General features: G+C 42.4%; 1 protein-coding gene across 2 annotated transcripts in view; it reads left to right on the top strand.

Annotated features, from left to right (window-relative positions):
* The window catches only part of TBL1XR1 (transducin beta like 1 X-linked receptor 1), a 176,688-nt gene that overhangs the window by 147,690 nt on the left and 10,870 nt on the right, over nucleotides 1–18,128 (top strand). For both annotated transcript variants that reach the window (XM_019532749.1, XM_019532748.1), the window contains 10 exons: nucleotides 1,641–1,743; nucleotides 9,199–9,344; nucleotides 11,175–11,394; nucleotides 13,420–13,552; nucleotides 13,829–13,970; nucleotides 14,217–14,280; nucleotides 14,382–14,479; nucleotides 15,890–15,950; nucleotides 16,687–16,808; nucleotides 17,292–17,366. In XM_019532749.1, the coding sequence (XP_019388294.1) occupies nucleotides 1,686–1,743; nucleotides 9,199–9,344; nucleotides 11,175–11,394; nucleotides 13,420–13,552; nucleotides 13,829–13,970; nucleotides 14,217–14,280; nucleotides 14,382–14,479; nucleotides 15,890–15,950; nucleotides 16,687–16,808; nucleotides 17,292–17,366 (1,119 nt within the window). In that variant the 5' untranslated portion in view covers nucleotides 1,641–1,685. The remainder of the gene's footprint in view (nucleotides 1–1,640; nucleotides 1,744–9,198; nucleotides 9,345–11,174; nucleotides 11,395–13,419; nucleotides 13,553–13,828; nucleotides 13,971–14,216; nucleotides 14,281–14,381; nucleotides 14,480–15,889; nucleotides 15,951–16,686; nucleotides 16,809–17,291; nucleotides 17,367–18,128) is intronic.

Here is an 18,128-nt window from a genome sequence, read left to right as displayed (position 1 = left end):
GCCAGGAGTGACCAGGAATAAGGGTCACAAGCTGGCAGAGGGTAGATTTAGGCTAGATATCAGGAGGCGCTACTTCACGGTCAGGGCAGCTAGGATCTGGAACCGACTTCCAAGAGAAGTGGTTCTGGCTTCTACCCTGGGGATCTTTAAGAGGAGACTAGACGAACACCTTGCTGGGGTCGTTTGACCCCGGTACTCTTTCCTGCCATGGCAGGGGGTCGGACTAGATGATCTGCTCAGGTCCCTTCCGACCCTAGAAACTATGTAACTATGACTTGTACACATCCAACCTATCTAAATAGTCCTTTAACCTGTTTTTTGGCCACTGGCTGCTCACCTCCTCCCTAAACTGTGTTGGCAAGCGCAGTAATCTGGGAGCTCACCCTTGGCTGTGAAGACTGGGGTGAAAAAGGCATTGCCTTTTCCACATCATCAGTCATTAGATGGCCTCCCCCATTCAGTAAGGGAACCCACGGTTTTCCTGATCTTCCTTTTGTTGCTGACGTACTTGCAGAAACTCTTCTCGTTACCCTTTTACGTCCCTTGCTAGCTGCAATTCCAATTGCACTTTGGCCTTCCTAACTTCATCCATCATTGATAGCCTTTTTAATGTACCACAGTTGTGATTTGCCGCACCTTTGCTCTCACAGTCCCAATTCCTAAATACAGACAGTCAATAATGCCAAATTGTGTAAAAGTCTGATTACTACTGAGAGTCTACATTATTTTCAGTAATTTATCTCAGGTTCTCAAAGGCAAAAGGCTCACTTTGCCTCCTTTTATAATGAAAGCTAAGATTCTTTTGGGCACTTGTTTGAATTACATACTGGTATATGCATGCAGTGAAGTAAGCCCGGCCTTCTGTCAGAATAGATGTACTTTTTGTTCATGAATACACACCACTTGTAGAACCAGTGTCACTTTTCAGATACCAAGTAAAAATAAAATGCGTATCCAGTTATCTGTGTATCTGCTTATGCCCCCCATCCTTTAATTATTGATTAAAAGTAGATTTAAAGGAACATGATCAGGTCAATATTGGTCTGAAATTGGTATTCTGTTTTATAAATAATATGTTTTTGCAAAGCCTATGGTATGACCATGAGTTTATTTTATTTTAGGGGAAGCATCTGTCTTTCATAAACAAATAATGCCTTGCGGTGTTTGCTGTTCAGACACTGCGGCATTGTGATGTTGCTTGACAGTCTGAAAATGAAATCAGTTAGGAAGTAAAAGTGAGATTACATATACAACTGTGAAAGCACATATTCCGTTTTCCTTGTCCACTTGGAGAAATACTAATAGTGAAAAAGAAATGATTTAAAAAATGCTACAAATTACATTACTTGCAAGTGTGAGGTCAAACCTGACATTGCTTGATGTAGTTCATCAAATTAGCCAGTTAAGGGTCTGGCTTCTTATTTAATAGTTGTCTGCCATAAATGATGTTTTAGAAATGTTTTAGAAATGAATGATGTTTCAGACTGACTTTTTTTGTGAAATAAATATTATGAAATAAAATTAGCTTATTCAGCATTGCTGAGAGGTTATCTATTTATGTAAACGGTTTGTTGGAAACCTACACTAGCTATCAAGAAGCGCCTGCCTGTCTAACTTACGCTACTTTTCTTTGTTTTTAGGGTTATATCCTTCGCTGTGACCTCATGGTTTAAGTGGGACTAAAGATGAGTATAAGCAGTGATGAGGTTAACTTCCTGGTATATAGATACTTGCAAGAATCAGGTGAGTAGTCCATCTAAATTCTTTTGATTTTCAAGAAATAATTAATCTGTAACTGGCTCTGCTAAATGCAGACTAGATTTATAATTTCATCTGTAGGTGGATGCATCTGCTGAATATGAATTGTTTCTGTGTTTGTGTGTCCAAATCAGGACACTTGATCCTAGTAATTTGCCTCCTACAGCTTAACTGGTTTTAGTCATTTTAATACTGTTCAGGTGCCAGACAACTCAGTGATGTCATTTGTGTGGAGAGGATTTTTTTGGATGTCTTGGATAGCCAAGATACTTTGTACCATTTGGTCTGGGGCCACTTGCTATCTAGTTCTGTTCTGGAGTTCTCTGAATAGTTCTCTTGTGGGATGAGTTTCTTGGTAAAATGTAGCCAGGGAATCAGAAGACATTAGTCCATTTTGGAGGAAAAGGGCATCACTGAAGGAGATCATAATGTACCTACTATAAACGTGGTTAAGTAGGTTACTATAAAAATACTCCTGGCAAGGGACTTACTGTGTAGAGATTCTAGTCTGTTTTAACTACCTAATTTTAACTACCTGTTTTAACTACTAGTGTAAGATTAGCAAAAGTCCCCTGCCTCCCAAAGCTAGTGGTAGAGCAAAATCCTAATACCTGTTATACTCAAATGGAAGCATTTTATGTCTTCTTGTGTCTACCCAGCTTTCTGATATATGCAAGAAAAATAGAATGTCCCTTTAGATAGTTGGTGATATTTACTGTCTTCTGTTTGAAAAGCTTCCAGAAACCAACCACAGCAGCGGGGTGTAGCCCAGGGGTAGGCAAAATTGTGGATCTGGTTGGCAGCCAGACTCCATTTTCCAGCAGTGCCTGCCTGCCTGTGGGGCTGGGGCTGGTTTCCATGGAGACCCCAGCGGCAGCTGCACTGTGGTAGTGCAGGGCTGAGGTTTCCATGGAGACTGGCCCCAGCAGCGCTGGCAGGGCAGGGAGCTGCTCCAGGGCCAGGTTGGGATCTTACAGTGGTAACAATACAATCTAGAGCAGGGGTGGGCAAAATACAGCCCGCGGGCTGGATCCAGCCTGTGAGGCCATTCTATCCCACCCGCAGGGCCCCTAAAAAATTTAGAAAATTAATATTTATCTGCCCTTGGCTCCTGTCAAAAATGACAGGAACCAAGGGGAGTAAGACGTAAGGGAAGCCTGGTGGGCTCCCACAACAGCAGCTGCCCCCCCCCCGGTTGGAAGCCCCAACAGGGGCTTCTGGCCTGGGAGCACATGTCTGCCCTGGCGGTGCCAGAACCTCGGGTAAGGGGGAAGGGCAGGGGAGGACCGCAGGCAGCGAAGGAGCCTGAGGAAAAACTGAGCGCAGGCAGGGGAGAAAGCGGCCTCTCACCTGCCCTGTGGCTGGCATCCCATGCTGCAGCCGCTCACAGCCCGCATGGGGCTGCCTGTGCTTGCTCCGGGCAGCCCTGCTGGCTGCGAGTGGCTGCAGCAGGAAGCACCGGGTAGGGGAGGGATCGTTTTCCCCTGCACTCAGTTTTTCCCTGGGCTTCATCCCAGCATGGAGGAAAGGCCCCCGCCCCGTGGCCGGTGCCTCAGGCTGCAGCTGCTCACAGCCCATGTGGAGCTGTCCAGAGCAAGCACAGAGCCCCAGGTGGGCTGTGAGTGGCTGTAGCACGGGGCGACGGGCCACTTCCCACCTCCCCCCCACCCCCACCCCACACTCAGCACCACCTTCGAACCTCACCCCACTGCCAGCCTGGGCCCCACGCCAGCTCCAGCCTCACCCGTTGGGGCTGCGCATGGCGACAGCAGCTGCAGGCCCCCCACTTGCCACACCAGGCAGTGTTTGTCAATGTTTCCTCTGAGCAGTCAGCAGCAGCCAACACTGCCCAGTGCGGCAAGTGGGGGTGCCGCAGCTGCTGCCACTGATGGGCGAGCCTGGAGCTGGCTTGGCACCCAGGCTGGCAGTGGGGCTGGATTACAAGCTGGTGCTGAGTGCATGGAAAAGTGGCCCCTCACTCTGCCCATGGCCAGCACCCTGCACTGTAGCCGCTTGCAGCCCGCATGGGGCTGTCTGTGCCTGCTCCAGACAGTGGCCCTCCACCTGTATTGCAGGCCTGGGGGACACTGGCTGTGAGTGGGTGTGGGAGCCAGCAGGAACACGGGGCCCTCACTGGTGTTCTGGGGCCAGTGCCGTGGGGCCAAGAGCAGGGTGGCAGGAACGCGAGGTCCCAGCTGGCAGGGGCTCTATGGACTGAGCCAGCTCCCCCCTTTCCCTGCTGGTGCAGCCCAGCCCATCTCCACAGATCCCTGCCAGCCTGTGCCCCACTTTGGGCCCCACCAGTGCTGTACCTGGGACATTGGTCCTAAGATGGTGACCAGGGGGCGTGGTACCTGTCAAGGGGCAGGGCTACCCGTGCTGCCCTGGACAGCCTGCCAAAACTGGGTAAGTGGCCCTCTGCCCAAAATAACTGCCCGCCCCGGTCTAGAGCCAGAGCGGAGCCATGATCTGCAGCCTGCATGGTCTAGACAGGGGCGTGTGGGCAGTGGTTTGTGGCTCTGTCCTGGCTCTGGACCACATTGTCACCACTGCAAGGAGCTGGGGCAGAGCCATGATCCTCTGCCCCTATGTGCCTGCCCAGAGCATGCAGGATGCAGACCACAGCTCTGCCCTGGCTCCAGACCACACTCTCACCACTGCAAGATCCCTGCCTGGCCCCGGAGCAGCTCCCCACCCTGCCACATGTCCTGCCAGCACCGCTGGGGCTGGTCTCCATGGAAACCCCAGCCCTACACTATCATTGGGCGGTTGACTGGGGCCAGATTCCATGGAGACCCCACCAGCTCTGTGTGTGTGTGTGTGTGTGTGTGCGCGCGCGTATATGATTCTAATATAATTCTTTAAATATATTAGACATTAATCTGATATGGATCTCACTCAGAGGTGGATAGATTTAGGTTCCTTAACCAGTTTTGAAAATATGACTTGCGTATGTTTGAAATTTTTTTACCCAGGACTTTCTTTACTAGTGACTACTGTCTGCTTTTCAACTGTATTGGATATAACCTCAATAATATACATAGCAACTCAAAGAAGTAGTCTCCCCTTCAGGAAGCTCAGTGTAAATTCTCTTTCTGGTTTAGACCATGAGAGAAGCTCCTGTTATTTTAAGCAGCTCAGCTAAATGATCATCCAGGGTATGATGGGGAATGAGATAATACACTAACCCATCAGAAAACGGAGAAGTCTGCTTCAGGAATAGGGAGCTGCTGCAACTACCAAAACCCTGGTAGCAGTAGTGCTGCGAGTTGCTCTAGACATGTATGCTTCTTTCTATTCAAACATCATCTAGATCTGAGAATTGTTTAATGGCTTCTGGGAGATTTGGAGGCTAGAAACTAACTCTGCAAGAGATCATCCAGCTCTACTGGCTTACTCTTTTGTAACTGGATTACTCCTCTCCTTGGACCGATACGATACCCCTGTCGTAGGGGATAGGCTTGTGTACTCCAGTGATCCTCAGAGCTATGTCATCTGGAGCCTTGTAGTCCTTGTAGGCTCTCTCCCAGCAAACAGGTCTGAAATGAGGTCCCAGATTAAGCATGGCCCAAACTCCTGAAGACTCCAATGGCAGAACAGGCATACTTGGGGACCCACTGGCTCTTTGCAGCTGTGAAGGCGGGTGAGGGCCACAGTGGGATGGAGGTCTCTGGTTGTCTTGGAAATCTTGCCACTGGGTTCAGGGCTCCTGTCAAGTTTGTGTGGTTGTTGCTTGCATACCAGCTTCCCCACATTAAAAGATGTCGCTCACAGGCCTCTGCCAGGGAAAAAATACCTTCCATAAACCAAGTCCTGCGCCAACAGATAAGTAGCGGTGGGGACAGCAACAGTGATTTCTGGGAGTTCCGAGTCACAAATCTGCACGTAGGCGTCGGTCATACGATGGTTGTTTTGCACTAACCAAGACAGAAGTACAATTTAGCAGCTATGGCCGTGACTGAGCAGTCCTCTTTAGGGTTTCCACTGCTCACCCTGACTGGGGGATGGGCTAGACAAGGTTCTCTAAACATAGGCTGTCTCAAGTCCCCCTGGCTGGGTTGCCGCATCTAGTGGGACCACTTTACGTGCAGCCTCAACCTACAAAATCAAGTACTGAAATTTCCCACAGGGAATGTCCGCACTCTCATTGAATACCTGAACAGTAAGGGCTCTGAAAGAAGAACTGTCATAGTAGCTAGAGAAGTTGCAAGATATGACGTTGATATTGGTGCCCCAAGCGAGACCTGTTGGGCAGATGAAGGCCAGCTGAAAGGAGGGAGGAGGTTTTGGAAAACCTTGTTTTGGAAAGGAGTGTTGCCTAAAGAGAGGCTCATTTATGGGATTGGCTTTGCCATCAAGAATAAGTTTGTCAGTCCACTTTCAGAACTCCCCATCGGTATAAACAAACACCTCATTCCACCTCAAGCTCAGTAACAGCCAGCATGCTGCAGTCATCAGTGCGTACACCCCCACACTTGATGATAAAGTCAAAACAAGGAACATTTCTGCTGCTCTCTTTCCTTTGCTGGAAAGATTCTTCCATCCTTCTGAATTGCTTCCACCCCTCGCTGAAGATGTCCTCCCAAAATCCCAGTGTGGTTTTAGACCATCACGGAGTACCACCAACATGATTTTTGTTGTACAACAGATCCGGAAGAAGTGTAGAGAGCAACACCAGAAGCTGTTTATGGCATTCATTGACCTAACCAAGGCCTTCGACTCCATCAACCATGAAACCATATGGAAGGTTCTGGCTAGGTTTGGTTGTCTACTGAAGTTCATCAGTGTCCTTAGGCTAGTCAATGATGGAATGACCTCCACAGTCCTTTGCAGTGGCTCAGAGACAGACCCATTTACCATCTGTACTGGTGTCAAGCAGAGCTGCATCATCGCCCCAACCCTTTTCTCCATCTATCTTGCTGTGATTTTGATTTTCATCCAGGACTGCCTTTTTCCTGGAATTGGGGTTGTGTATTGAATGGATGGTTAGCTTTTCAACCTGCGGCACCTTCATAGCAAAACGGAAGTCTTCAAGATTGGCATTATCAACCGTCAGTACGCTGAAAACTGTTATATCCTTGCGCGTACTGAGACCGATCTACAGTCCACTCTTGACCTTTTTCAAGTGCTTATCATTGCGTAAGACTTCCCCTTAATATTGGGAAGACCAAGGCGCCCCATCAGCCTGCCCCAGCACAAGCTGCCCTCCTCTTCCCAGACAAATTACCACTGGTGGAGAACCCCTGGAAAACATCAAGCATTTCCCATACGTTGGCAGCCGCTTCTCCCAGTCAGTCAGTTTTTGATGTAAAAATCAAACACAGGATTTGCTGTGCCAGCATATCCTTCAGAAAGCTGCTTTGCTGTGTCTTTGCTGATCAAGATCTGCAGATGGAAACTAAGATCCTTGTCTACGGTGTAGTGGTAATCCCCACACTCTTCTACAAGTGTGAGACATGGGTGACATACTGGGAAGTGCTGGCTGGTACAGATCTCAATGGCAGTGTACCATAAATCAAGCTACAGCCTACTTCAAAAAGAACCGCCTTCCTCAGGAAGGCAAGAAGAGGCGGAGGAGGAAGGAAAGCATACAACATCTCGGCCAAAAGCGGTAGCCCCCTTTCTCCCGCCCCACAAGGCACCACCTGTCATATCTGTGGAAAAACTTGCAGAGCATGGATTGGACTTCTCAGCCATATTAAACCCCACCAACAGTACCCCCCAACAGACATCAACCTTGTATTGAGGGATAGCCGAAGAAGACTCTTGTGCAGAGTACTGTGCTGATCTTCAGAGAAAATCTCAAAAATTAAAATATGTATTTATTTATCAGTGACTAGGTCACAGGAATTCGTTTGATCTAGGTCAGTGGCCCCCAACCTAAAGTCACAACCCAAATCGGGGTCATGGGAGGTCCGCTCCCCTCCCCGCCTGCAGGGTTCACCCGGCACATGGTCCGCACTGCTCTCGCTGCCCCCCATGATCCCACCTGGCCCAGGCTCTGCTGGCGCTGCTGGGCATGAGTGAGTCAGGGGAGGGGGGTCGTGGCCTGGACTTAGCATCTCAGCAAAAAAAAAAAGGTTGGGAGCCACTGATCTAAGTGATCATTTTCTGTATTTATCCTAGCTTATTTTTAGTGAGATGGCACGAAGACAGACTCCACACTTTTGTAATGAAAATAGATCAACTGCTAATGCATCTGTGAAGTCATGCTGACTCTTGTTTCTGGAAAATGTTACAAAAACATTATAGAGCTATAGTAGGTAGTTAACAAATTGCGGTTTTCAACTCAGTCGTCAGTAACCAGTTGCGTTCTAGTTGTAGGTCGATTTGTCATTGGCTAAAGTGAGTGCTTTTGGGGGGTTGAGTGGAATTTTGTGGCTTCATCTGTGAGATTTTTGGTCAGAGTTGATGAAGACCAATGTGGCATCTGCCCTCTGCTCAGAGATTCCTGAGGCTGAGAGAGAGAAGCACCAAGAAGCAGTCGTGGATGGCAGAAGCTTTCCATCTCTGCCTGCCAGAAAAAAAACTTTAATGTTCCAGATGAATTTACGGAGAGCTGTTATAAATTCTTATTCCATTTCCAGATTGCTGTTGTCACAGAATTAGTGCTCAAGAAATTAATCTATTTATATAAATTTTGTAGTTCCTGTTGTCTGCAGCAAGAACTCAGTAGTAGTCTCTAAGGAAGGAGTTCTAAGGGGATAATTGTCCATAAGAGCAAAATTAATTGTCTAAAACAAATCTTTCCTTTACAAGAAATTTACCTTTTCAGGGCAATCAAATAAATGATATCCATGCCAGTGTTTCAATGTGATAAACTTTTCACCTTTGAATTAGTGTATAGCAGTAATGTGGTTTTAAGTACCAGAACACGCACAATTAAAATGCACTGTCATTAATTTAATTCTGCACTCATTGAGATGTTCTTCTGTTTCATATGCAATGAGGACAGAAATGTAACAAGTGAATTTTGGTGTGTCAGTAGGTTTGGCTAATTTTATAACCTAGTAACTTGTAATCAGGTTTACTGAAGGAATATGCTTTCTCTTTGTTTGCTTCTATTTTGCTCCTACTCTAAAACCCTGTCAGGAAGGTATTTAAAAAAATGAACAGAGTAAAAAATTAATTCTTTTTTTATCTAAGCATGTTCGTTACAACTGCTAACCAATTATAATTAACATTTGTTATGTTGTATAGTTTAAGGTTTGTATAGTTTACACATTAAAACTATAATAAAGGTAACACATATGAGGTCTCTAATTGACTGCATGGCTGTGTATGGTTTATATATTAGTTGTATATAATTATCTCGTCGTTTATACATTTGCTATACCACTGCAGTAGCTTATTTGGCTTTTACCAGAAGATCTTGCTTTCAGAAATTGTGCTGCCAGTATATAAGTGACCGTATACTGATTGTTTTCCCTTCGTCTTTAGGGTTTTCTCATTCAGCATTTACCTTTGGTATAGAGAGCCATATCAGCCAGTCTAATATAAATGGTGCTCTGGTGCCACCAGCTGCTTTGATTTCCATCATTCAGAAAGGTCTGCAGTATGTAGAGGCAGAAGTCAGTATTAATGAGGTAAGTAGCTTTCTCATTACCTGTCCTACGCAAGTGTTATATACTTGCTGGCATCACATTTTAATGCTAGTATTTGTTTCTTAACACTCTTTTGTCCTGTTCATTTATTTTTACTTCAGATGCCTTACTGCTGGTGTTCACTATGACTCCACTGGTGGAACCAGAACGAAGTGACATAATTGTGTAAGGGGTCTGCCCAGTGCAGCCACGCAGCATGGTGTGCTGGTGCACTTAAAGATCCATGATCTGTGGAGTTTTTTCCTCAAATGCAATGTCATAGTTAATCCAGAAAAGTACAATAAAATAATAGCAAAGATAAAATAGCCTCACAACTTCTGTTTTGAAGGTCATCTTGGAAGACTGGGGATTAACAACAACCACATCACAAAAGAGTCTGGAGTTCTGTTGGGTGAATAGTTCAGGAGTCTGAGAATTTGTTCAGGCTCTTTTTGCTTCCCTTTCAGTATTGGGAACAATTTCCTTCGTTGCAGGAGCACCTAGTTACTAACAGGCCCAGGGCTCCCTTTATCTTTGACCCGTGATTCCCTTCTCAAGCAGTGACATTAGGATTTTCAGTAAAGATCCTTATTTGCTTTTGGATTTTCAAAGCATATGGCCTGCCTTTAAATACACGTATTGTAATCTTGGCAACTTTTGAAGAAGTTGCAGTAGAACGGCTCGAGAAGAGAGGCTGGGTTCAACCAACTGCAGTAGCTGCCGCATTTCCAGAGGTGGAGTGTCGGAAAGAAAGCCGTACAGCTCTCTTGTAGAAGATTTATCAATGTAATGAAGTGAGGGGGCTCCCAGAACAAGAATGGCTTTCCAAAAAGGGGAAAAGGTTTGAATGTGGCCAGACAGGAAAGATGGAGGTGCAGACCTGTTTTACAGAGGCCTATTACTCTCTAGCAAAATCATTGGAACTTGCTGCCTTTGTTATTGTTCCATGAGTGTGCTTCCAGCAGTGGAGAAATACTGGTTGCTTGAGTTGCCATCAAGTCCATTAGCGTTTGCATCTTACAAAAGCCACCATTAATATGTATCACTTTGGTTGTGGCCAGGATACAAAATTTGCAGTAATTCTGGTATCCTCTCCATCTCCGTTGTCCCTCTGACTTGGTTTAGCTTCAGATTCATGGCTCCAGTAAAATAAATCTGTTCTCTAGGAAAGGGTCATAAAAAAGAAGCAAAGTTCAGAACAGAAGAGGGAAGCCTATATTTATCGCCAGGAATTCTTCCAAGCTTCTAAAAATAGAGCTTTGCAAAGCCCTAACAAATGTAGGAGAAACTATTTTTGCCTGGGTCTTGTCCATTTCAGGATAAATTTCTTCATGGTGGTTTTCAAGTATGTTAGCACTGTTCTTGTATAAAAAGAGAGATGATAAGAAAAAAAAATAAAACGTGGCTCTCCAGATAATGTGTTCATGGAAATGTTTAGTCCAGTAGAATATAATAACTGGAACTATTCGCAGCTCTTGAAACATGCATTTGGAATTTCGTTGCAGCCCCTCGTATCTGAAATTGTATTCGTAGGTAGTATACATTTTTTTGGCCGTTTTAGGCAATTTAGCAAATTTTTTGGTCTCAGAGTCTCCATAGTGGTTTGTACGCTAAATGGATATGATGATCACTTCAACCTTTGAGCAGACTTTCAGCCCTCGGTGCAGAAAAATGAAGTATTCGGAAGATTGCTTGCTTCTGTGCTTGTGCTTTTATCTTCTTCTTTTCAGTTAACTTTTAGACTGAGTAGTTTTTCTTAGGCATTTTTGCTAACAAGGCCATCTAATATATGGTATCGTTTTTTCTGTTTGTTTTTCCTCCACTCGAAAACAGGATGGTACCTTGTTTGATGGTAGGCCGATAGAGTCTCTCTCACTGATAGATGCAGTAATGCCTGACGTGGTACAAACAAGACAACAAGCCTACAGAGATAAACTTGCACAACAGCAGGCAGCAGCTGCTGCAGCTGCAGCTGCAACAAACCCACAGGGATCTGCAAAAAATGGAGAAAATACTGCAAATGGGGAAGAGAATGGAGCACACACTATAGCAAGTAAGTTGAGGCAGAAGATGATGACGTGCACCTTTGAGTAGCTGTGTCTTCTGTCATTTATCCTATTTAATGTCTCTGTAGATTACTCTGCAGACAGCAAACACATTCGTAAGAAGAATAAGCATGGGTATCTGTAACCTCTAGACTTTCAGAAAATAAGTTTACGTGTGATAGTTTGACAGAGTTTCTCACCTTTAGATACACAAACCAAGCCAAGGAAAAGTAAGTGTGGCACATGTGGAGATCTGGCGGGGGGTCCTTAATTTTAGCAATAGTACTGTTGTTAGCCATATTCTTATTTTCTTTATGCTACTGAAGGCTATTGATACAGGGCTCAGCTGAAATAAAGCCTGCAGAAGCAACTGCTTCTCCCCAGCCCACCACAGTCCTCAGCTTCAGTGTAAATAGGCTTCCCTGACTCGTACTGAAACAGGGCCAATCTGTGGTTCTCTGATGGCCTCTCCTTTTATCCATGAAGATCTTGGATTTGTAAAAGAACCTAGCCCCACTTGTAAATTTAATGTTGAATCATTTTGATCACAAAAGGCATCTCTTCCAATTTATAACAGAAGATCATTATTCTCTTCATGTGTTAGATAGGATTACTTGACAAAAGCGCCTGCAAATTTTGTTTGTGCAGTGTTTCGTTTATGCCCCTTAGTCGCAATTGGTTGTATAAATTGAGTTTTTTATATAACAGTTGCTATTTTGTGAATGTTACTTCTGGAAGCACTCGGTCTCATGAATGTTATAGTAAAAAGGAATACAATGGGGGCGCAAACCCACGTAAAGATTAGTTTAGGATTTTGAATGACTATCCACTAAAATCTTTTGGTTTATTTCCCCCGTTTTATGGTTGATGTTATTAGCTCCTTTCATTTATCACATAATACATGGACTTTGAGACATACTCTTGGTTTTTTGTTCAAACAAATCACTTCCATGCTTTAGGGTTTACATTTTAAAAATCCATAATGTTGTTTGCTTGTTAACTGTGAGCTGTGACCTTAAGTTTTCGAACTAAGTTCTGTATGAAAGGTAATATACCAGCAACCCCTGCTGGCTGCAACACCAAATCATTGTGTCATTGATTCTCTTAAATTGAAACAGTGTTTTTACGTGTGGTACTCCTATCTGAAGACGGGTATTCTGTAATAGTCTTGTCTTTTGTCTCGTACATCCGCATAATATCGAAAAACCTTTAAAGTCTAAATTTAGCAGTAAGTATGACATGGTGTTGTTTAAACAGCCCTGCTATGACTATATGTGGAACAGATGAGCTCTTTATTGTTCTTGATGTTCTTCATTTACTCCAAGAAAACTCTTCATAGGGATATATTTTAAATAATCGATAAAAGACTGGAAGAACTTGGCAGTGAAGATCTTTCTAATTTTACAGAACAATGTGGATTTGATACATCTTCCATGTGGAAAACTTACATATTCACAGTATGAGACTAACAAAAAAAGCCCCTCCCATGAGTATATAATACAATTAATTTCCTACACATTTAGTAAAATATTATTCACATATTTATTAGGATCATTTTCAGATGGGAAGTGGCTGAATTGTTGTCTTGCCAGTTAATGCTAACCCTAGTTAAATGCTAAAATGTGAGTGTCAATGTTTCATAAACACTAGAAGTATGTTTTTTCAAAGTCATAAAAAGATTTTTCGCATAGTGCCTGGCCAGTAGGGAGGATATACTTTGTTAATTCAGTTTTTAGAGATTTTTCACAAGTAGATTAACCTCAGTTTGTGGGTATCCACAGAGAGACAGGTTAAAGAGCCCTAAGGTTTAGAAGGAGGGTTCTTGGCACCTGTTGAAAATCTAACTCTGTTTTAAATCATTGGGTACCTGAAAATGCTGTGACAAAAATCACTGTTGCTTTTGCAAATCTTAGCATGAATCATGTGACTTGACTCCTCTAGAATTTGCTTAACAGTTAAAATTCATCCCGCAAACCTGTTACCCCAAGGTATAAACATGCGTATTCTTTCCACTGTTGTTTCCCATAATGCAGATAATCACACGGATATGATGGAAGTGGATGGAGATGTTGAAATCCCTCCAAACAAAGCAGTGGTGCTGCGTGGTCATGAATCTGAAGTATTCATCTGTGCCTGGAACCCTGTTAGTGACCTTCTGGCCTCAGGGTATGTTTTTTGGAGAGAACATCAAATGGGTGCTCACCACAGCGCTGTATGCCTTATAACCACAATATCCTGTGCCACTGTCCTGTACTTTCTGGACATTGAATATTTGGGCCCCGGGGAAAATAGAATTCTCCACAGGGTACGTGGGGTTGACAGCATACAGCTGCCAGAGGATTTGGGTGCAATATGTCAGGCTTCCAATTTGAAAACATCCTAATTGTCAAGATTGTTCTTAATCTTTTTTTTTTTTAATTTGATGTTATGCTTGTTTTGCAGTTCTGGAGATTCGACAGCACGGATATGGAACCTTAGTGAAAACAGCACCAGTGGCTCTACGCAGCTGGTACTCCGACACTGTATACGAGAAGGAGGGCAAGATGTACCAAGCAACAAAGATGTGACATCTTTGGATTGGAATGTAAGCAGAAAGTGCTGCAAGTACTTGGAGAAAACTGCGCTTGTCGCAAGGCATTGTATCTGGTGTTGCTTCTGACAAAGTACTTCTACATTAGTGTTATGTCAGACTGATTTTGCCACGTGCATTTCTTAGAGTCCAGTCTGTGAAATAAACCTGATACAAAATGTTTTCTGGTTGAACTGTGAGTGTGCCTGTTAGTTTTAAGTTATATAATATGCCAACCCATTTTTTTTTTTTTCCTGGCAGAGTGAAGGTACACTTCTAGCAACTGGGTCATATGACGGGTTTGCAAGGATATGGACTAAAGATGGTAAGTGAAATGCTGTCCAGTTCTGTTAGATTTTCCTGCTTAGTGGCTCGCAACGTGTTTTTTCATTTCTTCAACATAATCGTTTCAATGTAAATTTTCAGGTAACCTTGCCAGCACCTTAGGGCAACATAAAGGTCCTATATTTGCATTAAAATGGAACAAGAAAGGAAACTTCATATTAAGTGCAGGAGTGGACAAGGTGAGAACCTTTGGTTAATTAAATTATAGAATAATTGAGACTAAACAAAACTTTTTATGAGCATTTAAGAGTAAAGCCGTAGGAAGTTTAATACCAAATAAGAAATAAGAAAACAAATATGGGTTTATAAAGAACCTGTCACATTAGACAAATTTAATCGTATTTTATAGTTTCAAATTTAGTGGATGACTGATGACTTCAGTGGTATAAATGCAGTGGATTCTGACTCTCTTCTCAGGGACATCAATGTATGTAAGAAATAACTCCATTGAAGTCAATGGCATTACCACAGTTTACAGCCAAATTATCAAGAATGTAGATCATTCTTATCTAGAATTTAGATAATTCATCTTTGGAAAAAGGATTCATTTTATTTTGGACCCTGAACCTTTTGAAGAGCCTGAAAATGGGTTTAATGGGTAGGCAGAGAATGAGAGGCCCCACCAACTATCATTGGGGGTACTGGCCAGTGCAATGCCAAGAGGGTCATTGTTAAGCCAGGTTTTATTTCACATCTTTAAAAAAAAAAAGAATAATAAACAATATAGTCATTAAATTCAAAGCTGCTGTGGCATCAGGAGGTTTTGCAGATGGTAGTGAGGACAGGAAGTAGTGAAGAATAGAGGACTGAAAAGTATTGTTTAGGCTCATCAGGATTTATAACCCAGAGGCAGGCTGCAAAGGTAAACACAAACTCCAAAGGAAACAGTAAGCTCAATTATACTATACTAAAAAAATGTGCCAGAGGAGATGGAAATCTTCTTAGCTTGAGCCATTCAAAACCAGACTGGACAAAGTAACCGAGAACTAAGTGTAAGAAAATATCCTACATTGGCAAGGAGATGTCCTTGCATAAATGTCAAGAGCCTTTTCCAACACTACCTTATGTAAGAAAATAGAAAGTCTGTTCTCATTCCAATTGAGTTCAGTGGCAAAATTCCCCTTGACTTCTGTGGGATAAGATGAGGCTTATAATAAACAATAGCATTCTTTTTAAAATCTGTATATTTTATACTGAAATACTTTGTTCATCAGAAAGATGCTAGAGGTACTAGCTAACAGTCCAAAAGTTGTCAACAGAATTGGTAAGGGAGCTAAAAGGTTTGATTTATATGACTAGACAAGTTTATGTATGAAGTCTTTTTTACATTAAAGTAATAAGGATGCAACAGGAGTATAATTAGGAGTAGTGAAAGGAAGTTAACAAAAAAGTAAAAGATGCTGCGAGGAAGATAGTGACGAGGTGGTCTTTGCTTGGGTTATACAAAACTGAACTTTGTGGCAATAGAACTGTGTGATAGGGAAAAGGCTCAGCCAGTGGGAAGCTGGGATTAGGTGACCTAATAAAGTTAATGATGGAAAAAAAATCTCTGAACGACAATTTTACAAGTTTGTTGTTTGTTTATTCAGACCACAATAATTTGGGACGCACATACTGGAGAAGCCAAACAGCAGTTTCCTTTCCATTCTGGTACGTATTATTTTAGAGATGACTGTTCAGAATGATCTAAAGTAGAAGAAAAGTTGAAGTGAAACAAGTTCTGTGATATTTAAGGTTTGTTTCTAACTTTTTATTTTAACCACACGGTTTACAGACTAACTGCAATATGCTCTGTATATATTAGCCCTCTTTGCTGTATCTGGAGACATGGAGTAGGTCTTCCTTCCTAGATCAAGAATCGATGAAAACTTCTAGCTTTGATGTGTATGTCTCTTAAAAAACTTAACCAAAGTTAAGAATTAGAAAACAGAAAATAGAAAACTTGTGTTTTCTATTTTTAGTTTATTTATGGTTATCAAAAATATAAAAACCATTTTAAGGTCAGCATAAGCATCCCACATTCACATAGGCAGAAAACAACCAGTGAGGTCACTACTAAATACTCCCAGTGCCCCCCAGGGGTTGTGTTTACAACAGACTTGTATCTCATTCCCTCGACTTTCACATAATTGTTTTATTTAAAAAATGTTTCTAGTTTTGATTCTTTCTTGTTAAACTTATTTTTATCTGTCGGCTCTGAAGCTGCTCTTGAAATGTTCAAATTCCATTGAATGCCATCATAAAATTAAGTCACTCCCTTTTGGCATTTGTTCCTGTTTACAAAGTGATACACAGAAAACTCACAAATCAACCCTTCCAAAACATCATGATATATGTTGTAATATATATCTATTGCTTAACTATCTCTCATTTTCCCTTTTTTTAGCACCAGCATTAGATGTTGACTGGCAGAGTAACAACACATTTGCCTCTTGCAGCACAGATATGTGTATTCATGTCTGTAAATTAGGACAAGATAGGCCTATCAAAACCTTCCAGGGTCATACAGTAAGTACTGAAACAGATTGCAAAGTTTGGATTTGCTGTCTGATTGTATTGGTAGTAATTTTAATTAGGAATTAAGACCCTACTAAGCATTGTACACATATAATAGATGATCCTTGGTGAGAGGCAGTAGATGTCTGCAGCGAGCAGCTGAGGTGGGCTTTTATGTTACAGCAGTAAGCATCAGTCCTAGTGCACATAGCTGGGTGTCACGTGCTTATTAAGCCTAAGTGAGTTTTTGGTGAGATTGGTGGATGCAGTAACCATTATGCAGGAGAAAGCAATATGGTGCCATAGGAAAATGTGATTAAAAGGTAATAAGTGTTGGTACAGCTGGTCAACTGAAGGTGGGGGTTGAGGATTACATTTTAGAATATTAATTGATTATACAAGTATATGTATTTACTATCCAACTTGATCTTTTTGAAAGCTGTCATTCATAATGCAAATGAAGACTTCAACTTTTTTCTCATTGTTCACTTTTAGAATGAAGTAAATGCAATCAAATGGGATCCCACTGGTAATCTTCTGGCATCCTGTTCTGATGACATGACTCTAAAGGTAATGTCAGTTTGGGATAGTATTTTATTTGAACAATTATTGTACACTGCCACCTCTAGGTTTATTGGTGGAACTGTAATATGCCCACCATTAGCTTAATGAAATTATCTCGTTCATTTTCTGAGACACAGGTAGTCCTTGCATATCTCTTTTTGTCAAGGTTTCCATCCACAGAGTCATACCCTGTGAACTTATACACTGACTCTTTGGGGGGTTTTAGCATGATTTTAAGAGACAAATATTCCTGTTGGAGGACTGGACCAATTTAATAATCACATTGTCACATATCCCTAAAGTTACAGCAGAATTGTTCAGTCATGGTCAGGGGGCTGGACCCAATGATCTCATGAGGTCCCTTCCAGCCCTAAACTTCTGTGAGTCTGTGAAAAAGAAATATCTACACCCATCTACAAGTGCACTTTAGTGTGCATTAGCTTATTTTAATGCATATTAAAGCATCACTAAATACATGCTCTTTAGTTAATGCACATTAAAATAGACTAATGTACATTAAACATCACTAAAATCCATGCTCTTTAGTTAATACGTGTGAAGAGAAGCTAATGTGCATTTTCCTAGTACCTCAGTACTAGATATAATGTGCATTAATGCCCATGTAGACATACCCAGTGCCACATAGAGTATGTGTAGAACTAAATAATCAGTTCCTATATGGGTTTTCTCCAAGATATCTCTTTCTTCCAAGTGCAATTTATCACTTTTAGTCTTTTGTGTGTAAGTACTGTGTCTAAAAAAAAAAAA

This window comes from Crocodylus porosus, unplaced genomic scaffold (assembly GCF_001723895.1).
Source record: "Crocodylus porosus isolate Cpor-Errol unplaced genomic scaffold, CroPor_comp1, whole genome shotgun sequence".
In the NCBI taxonomy this organism is placed as follows: domain Eukaryota; kingdom Metazoa; phylum Chordata; order Crocodylia; family Crocodylidae; genus Crocodylus; species Crocodylus porosus.
Note: the sequence above shows the minus strand (reverse complement) of the source record. Positions and strands in the feature narration are given on the sequence as shown.